This window comes from Piliocolobus tephrosceles, chromosome 1 (genome assembly GCF_002776525.5).
Source record: "Piliocolobus tephrosceles isolate RC106 chromosome 1, ASM277652v3, whole genome shotgun sequence".
Lineage (NCBI taxonomy): Eukaryota > Metazoa > Chordata > Mammalia > Primates > Cercopithecidae > Piliocolobus > Piliocolobus tephrosceles.
Genome location: NC_045434.1, coordinates 136,264,416 through 136,280,668, shown reverse-complemented (window position 1 = coordinate 136,280,668; position 16,253 = coordinate 136,264,416). Strand labels below are relative to the sequence as shown.

The 16,253-nt window shown below is 35.1% G+C and overlaps 1 protein-coding gene across 1 annotated transcript in view; it reads right to left on the bottom strand.

Annotated features, from left to right (window-relative positions):
- The window catches only part of COL24A1 (collagen type XXIV alpha 1 chain), a 391,289-nt gene that overhangs the window by 146,234 nt on the left and 228,802 nt on the right, over window positions 1-16,253 (bottom strand). The window contains exons 25-28 of the mRNA XM_023207327.3: window positions 14,992-15,045; window positions 13,602-13,655; window positions 12,275-12,328; window positions 10,560-10,613 (exon numbers count right to left, since the gene is read on the bottom strand). Coding sequence (XP_023063095.2) covers window positions 10,560-10,613; window positions 12,275-12,328; window positions 13,602-13,655; window positions 14,992-15,045 — 216 coding nt within the window. The remainder of the gene's footprint in view (window positions 1-10,559; window positions 10,614-12,274; window positions 12,329-13,601; window positions 13,656-14,991; window positions 15,046-16,253) is intronic.

The following is a 16,253-nucleotide window of genomic DNA, read 5'->3' as shown; positions in this document are numbered from 1 at the left end:
TTCCTTCCTTCCTTCCTTCCTTCCTTCCTTCCTTCCTTCCTTCCTTCCTTCCTTCCTTCTTTCTTTCTTTCTTTCTTTCTTTCTTTCTTTCTTTCTTTCTTTCTATCTTTTTTTTTTTCTGTTATGTGTCCTCACAGATGAAGATGCTGTGCCCTTCTTTAGTTGACAAACTCCTGCTTGATTTTATGCCTGACAACAGAAAATAATACAGCTGTGTATATGGCTCAACCTCTTTGCATGGGAGAGTCAGCCCATGTTTTTAAGATTTAATGACAAATAGTAAGTCAAATGAGCACAAAAATAGCTAACTCAGTGGTTGAGGTGGTTATAATATAGGTGTGTTATTTGGGTATTTCGTTCACTTTATAGTTTACTCAGCAGTCAACCAGGATTTATTCTTAATCAACTCTAAATCAAAAGTGGCTGGATTTGTTTCTCTAAACAGTCTCCTTAAGTTTAATATTTTAAGATGGTGCTCTTTTCACATTATTAGAAAATGATACCAATGCAGGAACAGAAAACTAAACACAGCATTTTCTCACTTGTAAGTGGGAGCTGAATGATGAGAACACATGGACACATGGTGAGGAACAACACACACTGGGGCCTGTCATGGGGCCTGGGGGGAGGCAGCGCATCAGGAGGAATAGCTAATGGATGCTGGGCTTAATACCTAAGTGATGGGATGATCTGTGCAGCAAACCACCATGTCACATGTTTAACTGTGCAACAAACCTGCACATCCTGCGCATGTGCCCCTGAACTTAAAATAAAAATTGAAGAAAAAAAAGAAATAAAGTTTAGCTGGAATGAAAAAAGAAAGAAAGAAAGAAAGAAAATGAGTGCTGACTGCATTATACCTGCTATGCAACTGCTTGCCAGGAATTACTGGGAGATGGCAGGAGCACAGAAAAGGTAGAGAAAATACTACTGAAAATATTCGTGTAAATTTGAAACTTCTCAGTGTTCATTCAATAATCAGTTTTAAAAAAGCCGTTGCAAAAGTCATTCTATAATAAAATGATAGAATACTCTTGCGTTAAATTATCACTTTCTTTGGAAGACCTTAAAGTCTTTGTTCAGGGACTTGATTCAATTCCACAGACTCTAACTGAATACCTGTGGAAAAGGAATTGTATTAAGTGTTACGGTGATTTATAATTGAGAGAAAGTTTCTCTATTATACAAATATACAAAAGACAATAATGTATACATAGAGATAAGACATGCCAAGGACCAAAACAAGAATTCAAAGAGGGAGACAACCTTCACATTTGTAATTGGAATAAAGATATTTTTAGCAGGTGGAGGTTGAGTTCTCATAGACTTATTCCAAATAGAAGAAACTCTACATTGAGGGATAGTATGAGAAGAAAATACAGAGGCATGAAAAAAGATGCTCACAGAATAAAAATAGTTTGTTTGGTTAGGCTATTGATTACATGTTGACAAATATTAAGATGTAAGTGTGGAAAAGAAGACTAGGACTTATAAGGTGAAGGACTGAAGTTTACTTTTAAATAATTTGGCAGAAAACTGATGCTGAAGATTTCTATACAGAACAGTGATACACATCTCCCAGGACAACATACAGATTTGAAGGAGTCCTTTAGGCTTCAGAATCTTCTCTTGTATCACATCTGAGATAAGCTTTGGTTTAGCTTTATATTATTAAAAGCTATTTACTATAATAGGACTCGCTTCTTGGGAACTCTTAGGGTAACTGCATTCCTTTATCCTCTGAGGCACATTCATGGATTTGGACAGAACACACACTTCATGGAGGATCTGTAGCTCCACTGATCCTGGTAAAGCCATAGCTCTGGCCCTACAATTTCTAAGTCTGTACTCAAGGTACTCCATAATCTATTCCCAACTTCCTTTCTGCTCTATTTTCCAGTGAAGGACTGAAAAACTGAACTACAGTCTTACTGTGCAAGACCTTGAAGATCAAGTTGAGGAGCATGGACTTAATTTAATAGATCAGTATTTTTTAACATGTGTTATTCATTCAGCAGATGTATACTGAGTGCCTACTAAAAGCCAGGCATTGTTTTAGGTCCAGAGGACATGGTAGGGAGAAGAGACAAATCCCTGAATTCATAAACAAGCAAATAAGAACGTAAAACTAAATTATAAAATGAAAATATGTAGTTAAGTATAATGAAGAAAAATAAAGAACTAGAGAGTATCCAAGGTGGAGAGGACTATTTTAGATAGGGTGGCCTGAAAAGTCTCTCTAAAGTGACATGTGGGTAGACACCTAAAAGAGGTAAGATTGCAAGCTACGCAAATGATTTGGGGAAGGTCACTGTAGCAGAAAAAACAGCAAGTGCAAAGTTCTGATGAGGGGGCATGCTTAGAATATTCAATAATTGAGTATCTGAAGACGAAAAAAGAACAATGTTCAAAGGATGACTCGAGTCTGAAGCATGAAAGTCCCTCAGGACTTTGCTCTAATAATCACCCTCAACCCTCAAGATGATCTTGAAATTTCATCCATCTGTATTGATTCTTTTTCTCTAGCACCTTCAATGCCTAATTCTTCTCTTTTTGCTCTGAAAGAAACACAGCTTACTTTTTTGAGTAACAAAAGAAGAAGGCCGAAAGAGTGTGAAAAAGAATGAGTGGTTAACATTCTAAAATACTATAAAAAACAAGTAAGGTCTAAATTGAAAATGTGTCCACTGGTAATTAATTGGGCCCTTAAAACTCCTTTACAACCTAGAATTTCTATGTATTTCTTTGATATTTTATTACTGAGTAATTGGTAGAAGATAACAGCATCAATAGGAAGCAAATTAGAAATGTAGGTTTCCTTGGGGTGGAGAGGGAGGAGTGGTGGAAGATAAGATGTTCGACTCTAGATGATCAAGCCCAATGAAGTAGATATCTCCAAGGCTAGTGACAGAGAGTTAGAAAGTTAGAAGTCATTCTGAGTTTACATGGTGGCAGCCATAAGCATTAAGCTTCAAAAGGCCCCCAGACACATAGTTGTACATTTAGAATTTTTTTAAAAAAGATTGTTTGGTCCAAAGATAGAAAATACGTTTCATTTCTGAGATAAATCAGATTAAGTGGCTGCCTAGATATATACATAGAAAAGGCTGCATCTAGCTGGACTAAGTCTCATAATTAATTGCCAGTTTCTTGTTTGGGCACAGAAATCACCTACTGCCATGGCTGAACTAGTCCAAACCCCAATTTTTAAGATGAAGAAACTGAAGTCTGTAGATGTTAGATGAGTAGCCTGACTCCCATGATGTCTAAATATATAAAGACTGAACGCCTATGCTTCATTAGGTTTATCATATTTTTTCAAAGGTTAGAAAGAAATGAGGTTAATCCTGTTAGCAAGTGAATTCAGGCTGGAATAGAGGACCTGAAATTCAGAAGTTTACAAAATGAATATTAAACACTCACAAGTAAAGTGCTGATTGGTATTGCAAATCAAGGGAACTCCTTCTAAAATTAAGGAATACATATAGTAATGATAACCACTCATTTTATGTTTTACATTTAAAAAATACTTTTACTACTCAAAGCAATCTAGAGATTCAGTGAATCCCTATCAAAATACCAATGTCATTTTTCACAGAGATAGAAAAACAAATCCTAAGATTCATACGGAACACAAAAAAGAGCCCAAATAGCCAAAGTAATCCTAAGCAAAAAGAATAAAGCTAGAAGCACCACACTACACGACTTAAAAGTACACTACTGGGCTGGGTGTGGTGGCTCACACCTGTAATCCAACATTTTGGGAAGCCGAGGAGGGAGGATCACTTGAGCCCAGGAGTTCAAGATCAACCTGGGTAAGATGGCAAGACCCTGTCTCTACAAAAAATTTAAAAATTAGCCAGGCATGATGGAACGTGCCTGTAGAACCAGCTACTTGGTAGGTTGAGGCAGTAGGATCATGTGAGCCCAGGAATTTGAGGCAGCAATATGCTATGATTACATCACTGCACTCCAGCCTGGGTGACAGAGTGACACCCCATCTTTAAAAGATAAAATAAAATAAAATAAACTACAAAACTATAGTTACCAAAACAGCATGGTACTAGCATAAAAACAGACACATAGGCCAACAGAACAGAAAAGAGAGCCCAGAAATAAATCCACACATTTATAGCCAGGAGATTTTTGACAAAGGTGCCAAATGGGGTGCCATAATGGGGTATGAATGGTCTCCTCAATAAATGATGTTAAGAAAACTGTATATCCAGATGCAGAAGAATTAAATTAAACCCTTATCTCTCACCATATACAAAAATCAACTTAAAATGGATTAAAGACTTAAATATGAAGTCTCAGAACTACAAAACTTCTAGAAGAAAACAGGGGAAAAGCTTCATGACATTGGTCTGGGCAATAATTTTTGGGTTAAAACCTCAAAAGCACTGGAAACAAAACCAAAAACAGACAAATGGGACTATGGTAAACTAAAAAGCTTCCGTACAACATAAGAAACAATCAACAGTTGAAGAGACAACCTGTTGAATGAGAGAACATATTTGCAAACTATTCAGCTGACAAGGGACTATATATCCAGAATACACAAGGAACTCAAACAACTCAGTAGTTACAAAAATAATTCTATTAAAAATTGGGGAAAAGACATGAGCAGATATTTCTTAAGAGACAAACAAATGGCCAACAGATACACGAAAAAATGCTCAACATCACTAATTATCAGGAAAATGAAAATCAAAACCACAGTAAGATATCATCATATCACAGAAAGAATGACTATTATCAAAAAGACAAAAAACAACAGATATTGGCCAGGATGCACAGCAAAGGGAACTCCTATATACTGTTGGTGAGAATGTGAATTATTACTAATTCCATAGCCACTATGGAAAAGAGTATGCAGATTATGGAGCCTGGGTGTAGTGGCTCACGCCTATAATCCCAGCACTTGGGAAGGCCAAGGTGGGTGGGATCACCTGACGTCAGGAGTTTGAGACCAGCCTGGCCAACATGGTGAAATCCTGTCCCTACTAAAAATACAAAATTAGCTGGGCGAGGTGGCTGGTGCCTGTAATCCCAGCTACTCAGGAGTCTGAGACAGGAGAATCGTTTGAACCTGGGAGGCACAGGTTGCAGTGAGCTGAGATCATGCCACTGCATTTCAGCCTGGGCAACAGGGTGAGACTCTGTCTCAAAAAAAAAAACAAAAACAAAAACAAAAAAACCAAATTGAACTACCATACAATCCAGCAATTCCACTACTGGGTATTTATCCAAAGGAAAACAAATCAGATATCAAAGGGACTTTTCCACCCATGTTTATTGCAGCACTATTCACAATAGCAAATATATGGAATCAGCTAAGTGTCCTTCAATGGACAAATGGATAAATAAAGTGTGGTATACATACACAGTGGAATAATTTGTAGGAACATGGATGGAACTGGAGGTCGTTATGTTAAGTGAAATAACCCAGGCACAGAAAGACAAATACTGCATGTTCTCACTTGAAGGAATGAAGGACATACCATCCCAAAATACGTCATGAAAACACTGGAGAAATTGTAGTTTCCAGAAGGGCGAGCTGATCTCTCTTCCTGCATGCAGCAAGCAACCAAGACCCCTCTGGGAGAGCTACCTTCTCCATACCAGTATGAGAAAACAGTCCTTATCACCAGAGACTTAGAATTGAAGGCTGCAATGGACCTGAATAAACACACTTAATGAAGTAACTCGTATCTTCCACCTGTTTTACACCCCCGCTCCCAATATATCTCCTAGTGACTTCCCCAGAAATGTTTACCACTCTAGCTAGATTTTCTTTGTCCTGTCACTTTTTCCCAAATTTATCACTCTTTGTCTAAGAAGTATAAAAGCATCTTGTTTTGGGCACTTCAGACTTCACTCTCTTGTAAAGATCCCCATATACACACAAAACTAATATAATTTGTAACTTGTCTTTGTTAATCTGCCTGGTGTCAATCAGGTTTCCAAATCCCACTGAAAAACCCACTGAGGACTAAAATGGGGGCTGGATGTGATCTCTGGCTGCCCTACACACTCATATGTGGGAGCTAAAAAATTCATTTCATGGAGGTAGAGAGTAGGATGATAGATACCAGAGGGTGGGAAGGGTGTATGGGTGGGAGAGGGAGATAAAAGGAGGTTAGTGGATACAAACATGCAGTGAAATATAGAAATAAGTTCTTTTGTTCAATAACAGAGTAGGGTGACTGTAGTTAGCAATAATTTATTGTATATTTCAAAATAACGAGAAGAGTGGACTTGAAATGTTCCCAACACATAGAAATGATAAATGCTAAAGGTAATGCATACCTAATACCCTGACTTGTTTATGATTCATTCTATGCATGTAACAAAACATCGCACCCACCCCATAAATATGTACAAACAGTAACAATAAAAAATAAAAGAATGCTTCTTTAAAAAACCCTTTACTTAGAAAAATACTTTCACTTTATTATTTCATTTTCTAAGTCAGGACAACACAGAGAATGAAGAAAGAGAAGCTGCGTGACTACAGTGATGATAATCACATTTAGTTTTAAAAAACAACCCAAAGGTCTAAGTAATGCAGTTATGTTAATTAAAAGTAATAAAGCCTAAAGTTGCTAGATAAGAGTTTAAGGCTGGCAGAAGAACTCTAGGAGAGCTTGGTACTCTCTCTGTTTAAAGCATGAGTAAGCTAATTAACTGAAAGCTTAGCTTTATCAACATCATTAAATTTCACTTTGATATTGGTTATAGAAGTTATCTCATGGGTTAGTGTATACGTCTGCTTTGACTTCTAAGACAAAATAAGCTTTATGACAGGCTATAAGAAAGTTAGGCAAATAGCATTATAATAGGCACCTAAATTTGGCATAGTTATATTTTAAAATAACCGTTTAAAAATATCTCATGGATATTCTCTTGGAGTAATTATGCTGGCTGAAGAGAAAATCTAATATTTACATTCTTAGGAAAATTAAAGTTGGCTACACTGAGCTGTATTAGTAAGTTCTCATAGCAGAAATAAAAATTTGACAGCTCAGCTACATAAACTAAGCATGTTTTGTAAAATAAATGCTACTTGAATTATAGGCAATAACTAAATTCACAAATGATCAATTTACAGAACCACTACTTCATATGAATGTTAACATCACTCACGTGCCTAACTAATTAGGCCTAGCAGTCTTTTCTGGCTCATGATTTATACAGCTGAAACAAAACGTTCTATTAAGCAAAAACTAACATTATCAGTGATTTTAAGGAAAAAAAAATCTTTTGATTCTATTCTTGTTATAAACTATTTCAGAAGAAGAAACCACAGAGGAAGATCTGGCTTATCATCTGGAGTGCTTCAGTATTGAATCTAGCTTTGAATCTAAATTTGAAAATTGAGGACTGCTTACCACTATATGGTAAGCATTTCCTTGAAGGGACAAATTTCAGAATTTCTATAGGCAGATCAATTTTACCTCCTCCATAGAAAACCTTAAAACATTACATGTTTTTAATATAGTTATTTTAATCTTTTCCTCCCATTTAAATCTTAAGCAGCATAGTCTGAATAAAAATACTCAGCTGCATGCCTCTATGCTGCCCCTCTAGAGAAACAGTACAAACTTAAACGTGTCTCATGATCTTTGCCAATTCATGGTCAAGAAAAAAGATGAGGCTAACTTTGCTCTGTGTCATCTCTCCTGTTTGGGTAGCTGGACACAGAGGCGTGTAATGGAGTAATACCAGGGGATCAGCTGCCTAGCTCTGAAGAGTTCAATTATAGCTGATGTTGTGCTGATTTCTAGGGACTCAAGAGGTTAAACCACTGTCTTTCTGGTACTGAATTAGAGAATCTGCTAGCTTATATTGTCTACATAAGGGACATGATTTTGTGTATTATATTAATTAGCTTTGGTATATTAAGTTATTTCATTTTATTTAATTATTCTTCAGCTAAACATGCAGGGTAGAAACAAAGCTTAGAGTATGTAGGATAAATAATAATACTTTAAAGTTTATGCCATGTTTCTCATCTAAGAACCTCTGTAAGAATGATATTTTTAGTCAATCCTGTTATCTTTTTCAGCTATATAAAAGGCAGGATTATTTAGGCTGTTTCTTGAGATGGTAGGACATTAGTGCTTGTTTGGGTTTTTCCTGTTCTTTGGAAAAATTGCAATATTGCATGATCCTTCAAAAACCATTAGACTGTAAAATCTATGTGGTTTAGATCTAAGAGATAATTAAGTCTAGAATCCTCCATGGTATTAATAGTGTTTGACAAATTGCAGGGAGTCAGTAAATGTTAGATAGCTGTATGGTGGATGGATGGGCAGGAGAGAAGCAGATAGGAAACAGACTCCTTGGAGTAGTCTTACCCTTCATTATGGTCATAGGGCAATATGTTAACAGCACCAATCACAGTCAGAAGAGCAAGAGAGTGTAAGTACCAGTTCCATAATGAAAAGTCTCTATGTGGTCTCTGTGCAAATGTACCTAGGCAGAGCTTCCCTCCAACATACTATGACACATATTTGCCACAAAGAGATTACAGATGTGCTGAAATTAGTGCCCTCCTCAGTCTTTGGGGTGGCAAGGAAAGGCCAGACACAGGAATCTGCAGCTAGGTACCCTTTTCATTTATCTCAGTAGGCTGGACCAATATTCTCATTTTTTTTTGTGAGTGAAAAACATTGGGAAGAATGGGTCTACAGTATTGAGATTACAGCCCTAGTGGGAAATGGATTGAAGAGAGAAGAGAGTAAAAACAGGAATATATCAGTGGCTACCAGAAGGGAACGTCCCAACTATTTTCTTTCTCAAATATTCTGGTTTTCAGTCCTTTTTTTGTATACCCAATGTCCACTGTTTACCTAAAATAGTCGTTCAGTAAAGAAAGCTCTCTCTCTCTCTCTAAAGCCCTTATTTCTAAACAAAGCTTCCTTGTTGGATCCTGGGTAAAAATTTTTAAAATGATGAAGAACCATTTAGGGAGAGAATCAGTAAACTGTATTTGAAGGATGTGAGGAAAATAGATCCTTGGGGAGGTAGGAATTGATGATAAAGTGACAAATCAGGAAACAGTAATAGGATCATGGTGAAGTTAGAAAACTGCAGAACAAACGAACTTCCCATATGACTTAATGAGACAGCACAAAGTGGTTTAGGAAAAGACTGTGCTTAGATACACAGCTTCTGCCTAAGGACTCAAATTACTTAATTAACAGAAGGAGCAAATAAGTATTTCTTCTTTTTTTCATCTGTCACAAATTGGTTGAACTTTCCCGTTATGACTAATACAAAGTTGAATAAACACATTTGACCTAACTAAATATTGAATGCTGACAGGGTACTATCCACCAAATGCAGTTTGGGTACAAATCATCTATCATCATTTTTTATTTTATTTTAAATCTCATTTGGGCTAATATATTAGAGATGTGACCATAGAGTATAAATCTGGAACCCAGGAAGGAAAATAGTTTTTCAGAAAAGAAACAATAATAAAGGCAAATCTGCTCTCTTTCTTCAAGCTTCACTGAAAACACAGGACATGACTTTAAAGTCATTACTTTGAACTGGGAATTCATTAACAAACTCCTCCCACTTGCCAACTGGAACTGGAAAACTGCAGGGTTTTTTTTCTTTTTTTTTTTTAATCATGGTTAGGTAGAGGATATTTTTAGAATTTTAAAATCTTTTCTTCATAAGCTCTAAAATTTAAATCAAGGTAAGGTCAAGGCATAACACAGAATCCTTAAAGCCCACATATCCAAATTTATTTTAAAAATACTCCCTGATATTCCATATGGTATTGAATAGCATGGGCTTTGGAGTCAGACACACTAAGGTTTGAATACTGGTTGTGCCATTTCTATGTGTGTCTATAGAGGCCATATACTTAAACTTTGAGAGCCCCGGTTTCCTCAACTATAATATCTAAGATATAATATTTCTCCCTCTTGGATGGTTTTGAGTATTGAGATAATATATGAAAAAGTGTCTGGCATGTGACAGGCATGCAGTAAATAGTGGCTCTTATTTCTTTAAAAAGGATTTAATGTTTAAGATACAACTTAAAGAGATGAAGATTTGTTATTTAATTCTGTATACATAATTATTAGACAATGATTATAATAACTTTGATTTACAATTAATAAGTTCTTATTCATCTTGTGTATCTTTGTTCCACTTCTTATTGCTTTTTATTTTGTCATGATGTCATTTTTCCTTGCTATGTAAGTCTGTAGAGAAATAATGCATTTAAAGATCTTCACATTTACCATTCTCTCAAAGAATGGAATTGGAGGTTGGGAATAAGAAACAAGAATTCTGTATGAGTTAGTGACATACATAAAAATTAAAATGGAAAAGTGGTTTTTATAACTACAAATGATTATGAGTCGTATTTCAGTTAATGTAGGGCATTCATCTAATATAATGAAAATAGAAAAAAACCTGACAAGATCTAAGCAGAATTCTAGAAGGTATGATGCTATTTTTGTTGCACATTTTCCACTATTTATGAAGTTATTTGGGGAGGGTTAATGTACTTTTTTCCACAGATTACTTACTCTTTGTCCTTTAGGACCTTGACTCCCAGGTGGTCCTCTTGCCCCCACATGACCCTATATGTTGTAAATTTAAAAATCAGTTGTACAATTCACAAGAATACTATCAGAATAATAGCCACAATCTTTCTTATAACATATATCATTCTCCCAGGACATTCTTAAAATTGATTAGTCTTCCTTAAAAATATGCTTTAACCATACTGCCCTCTACCAATATTCTACTTTTGAAATATTCTACTCTTTGGACAAATTTAATGTCTGCATGTTTACAACCTGAACAAAAAATGGAGAAGCCTTTAATATTCACTGACCAAGTTGTTTTCAGAAGGCACACATATGGAGCGATGGAGAAAGGAGATATCCATTCAGCTAGTCAGACCAGTCTATTCTGCCTGGCCCATTAAAAAAGCAATGGCTATCATGGTAATATTTCTTTACTATTATTCTAGACATTTATGACAATCCCATCACATAAAAAGTAGTTTTTTTATTATCATAAAAATGCCACAAAATGTTCCAAATTAATATGCTATAAAAATAGCCTGCAATGGAGATTAAGTTGCTATTTATTATTAAGTCAATTATAATGAATTATTTTTATAGCTACAGTCTTTAATCAAGACTCAGCTGGAAAACAAAATTTATTTATCTGTTAACCTAAGGTAGATAAAAATGAAGTAAACTTTAGTATTTCAAATTTATTTATTATTTTATGTGACTAAAGAGATTAGTAACTGTTCCTGAGACTAGTCTTCCTAAATTTAAAAGCCAACAACATATTTACAAATATACTAGAAAATCAGGCTTATTTTTAAAACAGAAGCTTCAAAAATAATAAGTTTTCACTGATATGAAAAGTTCTGCTCAGGGGATCCTAAAGGCTGATCTTTTTCATATTTTAAGTTCACAATAGCTGTAAGATTCGGATAAGCAAAATTAATTTAGGGGAAACATTTCATTATCTTTTTGTAAACAAATGGAATATTTTCAATACCCCAATTTTTGTTTAATAAATATATTTTTATGAATTTTATCTGGTTGTGTGAAAATATTTACAAATTTCCAAGAAAATTATGTTGGAATTTACACTTATGATTTATTTATCCAATTGGTCTCACTTCTAATCTTACTAATCCTGTTTCCTTATATGTGGTTATTCAAAAGAAACTTCAAAGCATTTTAGCTTAGGTTGCAGGACTGAAATTGATTATATACCAAGTAGAGGTAAGAAAGTTCAAGATATCATGACAAATTCAAGAATGTTTTGTATAGTTGGGAGAGAAGCAGTCTCCACTAGTTTACACATGACTTACTTTGAATAAAAACCAACAATAAAGCATAACAATTGATGAGTTTAAATGAAAATAAACACTCTAGAAGGAATCATAGGCCGGGCGCGGTGGCTCAAGCCTGTAATCCCAGCACTTTGGGAGGCCAAGACGGGCGGATCACGAGGTCAGAGATCGAGACCAGCCTGGCTAACACTGTGAAACCCCGTCTCTACTAAAAAAAAAAATACAAAATCTAGCTGGGCGAGGTAGCCGGCGCCTGTAGTCCAAGCTACTCGGGAGGCTGAGGCAGGAGAATGGCATAAACCCGGGAGGCGGAGCTTGCAGTGAGCTGAGATCCGGCCACTGCACTCCAGTCTGGGCCACAGAGCGAGACTCCCTCTCAAAAAAAAAAAGAAGGAATCATGAAGTCTTTCTGGTACTTACAGGTAATCCCAATGGACCGATAGGTCCTGGAACCCCAGGAGGACCTGGATATCCCTATAATTTAAGGAAAATATTTAAAAAGTAAAATACTTATTACTTTATTTTCATTGAAGACAAACCAGTAAATTATAAACAATAATAAAAAGGGATAATTTGACACAATGTTTCTTTTCTAACCAAGATATGAAAGGCCACAGTAAATGTTCTGCAGACAGACCATAGAAATAAAAAATATATTTTTATGTAGTTTTATTTACATAGGAACTATATATTCCATTTATTAGAAGGTTTTTGCCTAGACAAGAAAATTGCTAGCCAGAATCACATACTACAGCCTATTTATAAGAGAACATTCATTTCATTTTTCTGAAGATCATGTTATCTTATCCATAGATATATGTTAGTTATATAGGTTATGAAACTATATCCTTTTCAGAAAGGTCCAGGAGCTCTCTAATTAAGGAATGTAAATGTGTACAAATATTCTAGCATTTCGAACTTTAGAAGGACCACACACTTTATGATATTAACACCGATTCAGAAAATGCCTTAGGAGGTAATGATTCTTGAAGTTGATTATTCTTATAGGCATGCTAAATTTCCTAGCTGACAGCAACTGGAAATAGCATAGCTAAAACAATAACAACTTACAGGACTTTTCTGATAATATAGAAGTTAGTTAAAATCAATTTGTGGACAGTGTTATGTGCCACCAGATCCATCACAAGGTATTTTCTGTATGGAAGATCCTTTTATTGATAATAATCATTCAGTCTAGTTCCTACCATACTTAGAAAACTATTTAGTAAGTTAAAAAGATGCAACTCAGATATCAAATTTGTCAACTATTTCCTGTATTAAAAATGTAAGAGAATAAGATGAATTCTGGATTCTGAGCTCTCATATGCCAAAAAAACTACATCATGACCACAAACTCATGGAAGAATGGCAATGATGATATGCGTCATATCAACTACAAGCTGTAGAAGAATAAGTAGAATTCTAATTTTGAAAGGTGAAAGATTTATACAATCCGAAGAGAAACCAGAGTATGCAGAATTCTAATTGAATTTTCTTCTTCATCCATTTTAGCAAATTGTGGTGGTTAAATTCCTCTCCTAAAATTAGAATCATTTGACTAAGCCATCTCATTTACATGCTTTTAAGTACCTTAGTATCACATAGCATTTTGGGAGATAAACCATTTAAAAAGAAAATTCTATGGGAAATTTAACATTTTTTACTAAGTTAAATTCCAACCCAGGCAATTCCATCTCTGGAATGCCTTGCTTTTATTACGTTCTTTGGAAACATATTGAGCTCTTACCATAACACCCTTTTCCCCCTGGGGACCTAGTGGGCCTGGACTTCCACGTTCTCCCTTTTAAGAGAACAAAGGAAAAAAAGTAACATAGAGATTAGTCATGACTGAGCTAAGCCTAGAAAGAAAAACTGTCAGCCAGAATCATGTCTTACATGCACACCTCATTCTTATTTCCAATAATTTTTAAATTTACAAATTTGGCACTTTTATCTTAAAATGGTTAGACTTTTAATAAAATTATCTTAAGATGTTTTTCGGAGAAAAACATTAAAGGCCTTGTTAAAATGAAGAAAATAGAAATTATGGATAAACAAGACCTAAAAGTGAGCATGTATCATACGTTAAATTTTTGTAAGAAATGCTTACTATTTTATGAGACATACGAAATATGAAAATAGTAAAAGTATCAAAGCATATTAAAATTTAACAAATAAGTGTAACCATTTAAGAAAACCTTATTTTATAGTCTGCCTACCACAATTAAGTGCCATAAGAAATAATTCTGGAAGATAATGTCATAGCAGCTTAAAAAGACCAAACTGATTTACATTAAAATTCTCAAGAGTATCAAAATTTTAGCATAGAAGATTTAACTCAGCACAGAAATAACTCAGTGAAAAAAATTATAACGCTAATTTTTTAACTGCACTCATATTTTGTTACATTGTTAGTAAAAAAATCAATAAATACATATTATGTAGTACTTAAGTAATTGAGAATGTAGTACATGAGAGTTAGAAGAGATATTTAAAAAACTTAACTTAGATTCTACCCTCAGTAACTGCAGACATGATATTAACAGAGATGAAACAACCAGAGAGTAAGTACATTTTAGACGAAGTGGTACTATTCTAAGTCCAGGAAGTGAAGAAATTAGGAAGGATGAGACGAGTCTGTGGACTTCACAGAGGAGATGGGAATTCAGCTGAGTCCAGCAGTTTGGTTTTGAAAAAACAAAGGGAAGAAGAGAGGATATTTTAGTTCAAGAAAATAGTAAGAATGGGAATAGGAATAAGAACCAAGTACAAGATGGGGAGAGAGAAAGGTAAAATGGTAACTTATTCTTCTTTTTCAAAAACTTCTTTCTCTCAAGCCTCTCATAGGAGGCTTGCTCTCACGAAGTCGATTTAGATAATATTTTCTAGTCAGAAATCTAGACTGTTCCATCTTTTCTCTGCAGATCACATCTTTATAATCAAAAGGGTACTCTGCCCTGTAAAAATTAGAAACCTATGTGCTATTAGCTATATTTCAATATATTTAAGAGATTCAGTAAAGGTAATATGCTAAAGTTATAAGTGATTTCTAATTAACATAAAAGATCATATGAAAGTCTGTCCTTTGTGTTTAGCCTAGAATTCATCCTATAAAACAAAATAATTTAAAAAATTACCTTTTCACCAATGCTTCCAGTCGTCCCAACTTCTCCAGGTAAGCCAACAGGTCCCTTTTAGGAAAAAAGAATAACAGTAAATACACATATATTGCATTGCTATTGTAGTACCTGGGTCTTAAATCACCTGTAATCACTATGTTTCTTTCTAACTTATCCTAAATGCTATCTTGGAGTAAAATTCCTCCCTGTATAGCTATGCAGTCTGTGACTTCATATCAGAATTAATTTATTCAGTCAATCAACAAAAATATATCCGTGCCTAAAATATAACAGGCACAATGCTGGGAGGCAATGAGTTTCAAATCCACAGTTGCTGTCCATGTGGAACTGACAGTCTACTAGATTTTACAAAACCCCTGAAGTTTTCATCCCTGTTTGATGTAGATATATTAGTTTAAGAAATCATTTCTGCAACTACCTTCTTGGAAAACCCCTCAATAGAGACTTAAATGTTAGACCTAATACCATAAAAACCCTAGAAGAAAATCTAGGTAGTACCATTCAGGACATAGGCATGGGCAAGGACTTCATGTCTAAAACACCAAAAGCAACGGCAGCAAAAGCCAAAATTGACAAATGGGATCTCATTAAACTAAAGAGCTTCTGCACAGCAAAAGAAACTACCATCAGAGTGAACAGGCAACCTACAGAAAATCTTTGCAATCTACTCATCTGACAAAGGGCTAATTTCCAGAATCTACAAAGAACTCAAACAAATATACAAGAAACAAACAAACAACCCCATCAAAAAGTGGGGAAAGGATATGAACAGACATTTCTCAAAAGAAGACATTCATACAGCCAACAGACACATGAAAAAATGCTCATCATCACTCGCCATCAGAGAAATGCAAATCAAAACCACAATGAGATACCATCTCACACCAGTTAGAATGGCAATCATTAAAAAATCAGGAAACAACAGGTGTTGGAGAGGATGTGGAGAAATAGGAACACTTTTACACTGTTGGTGGGATTGTAAACTAGTTCAACCATTATGGAAAACAGTATGGCGATTCCTCAAGGATCTAGAACTAGATGTACCATATGACCCAGCCATCCCACTACTGGGTATATACCCAAAGGATTATAAATTATGCTACTACAAAGACACATGCACACGTATGTTTATTGCGGCACTATTCACAATAGCAAAGACTTGGAATCAACCCAAATGTCCATCAGTGACAGACTGGATTAAGAAAATGTGGCACATATACACCATGGAATACTATGCAGCCATAAAAAGGATGAGTTTG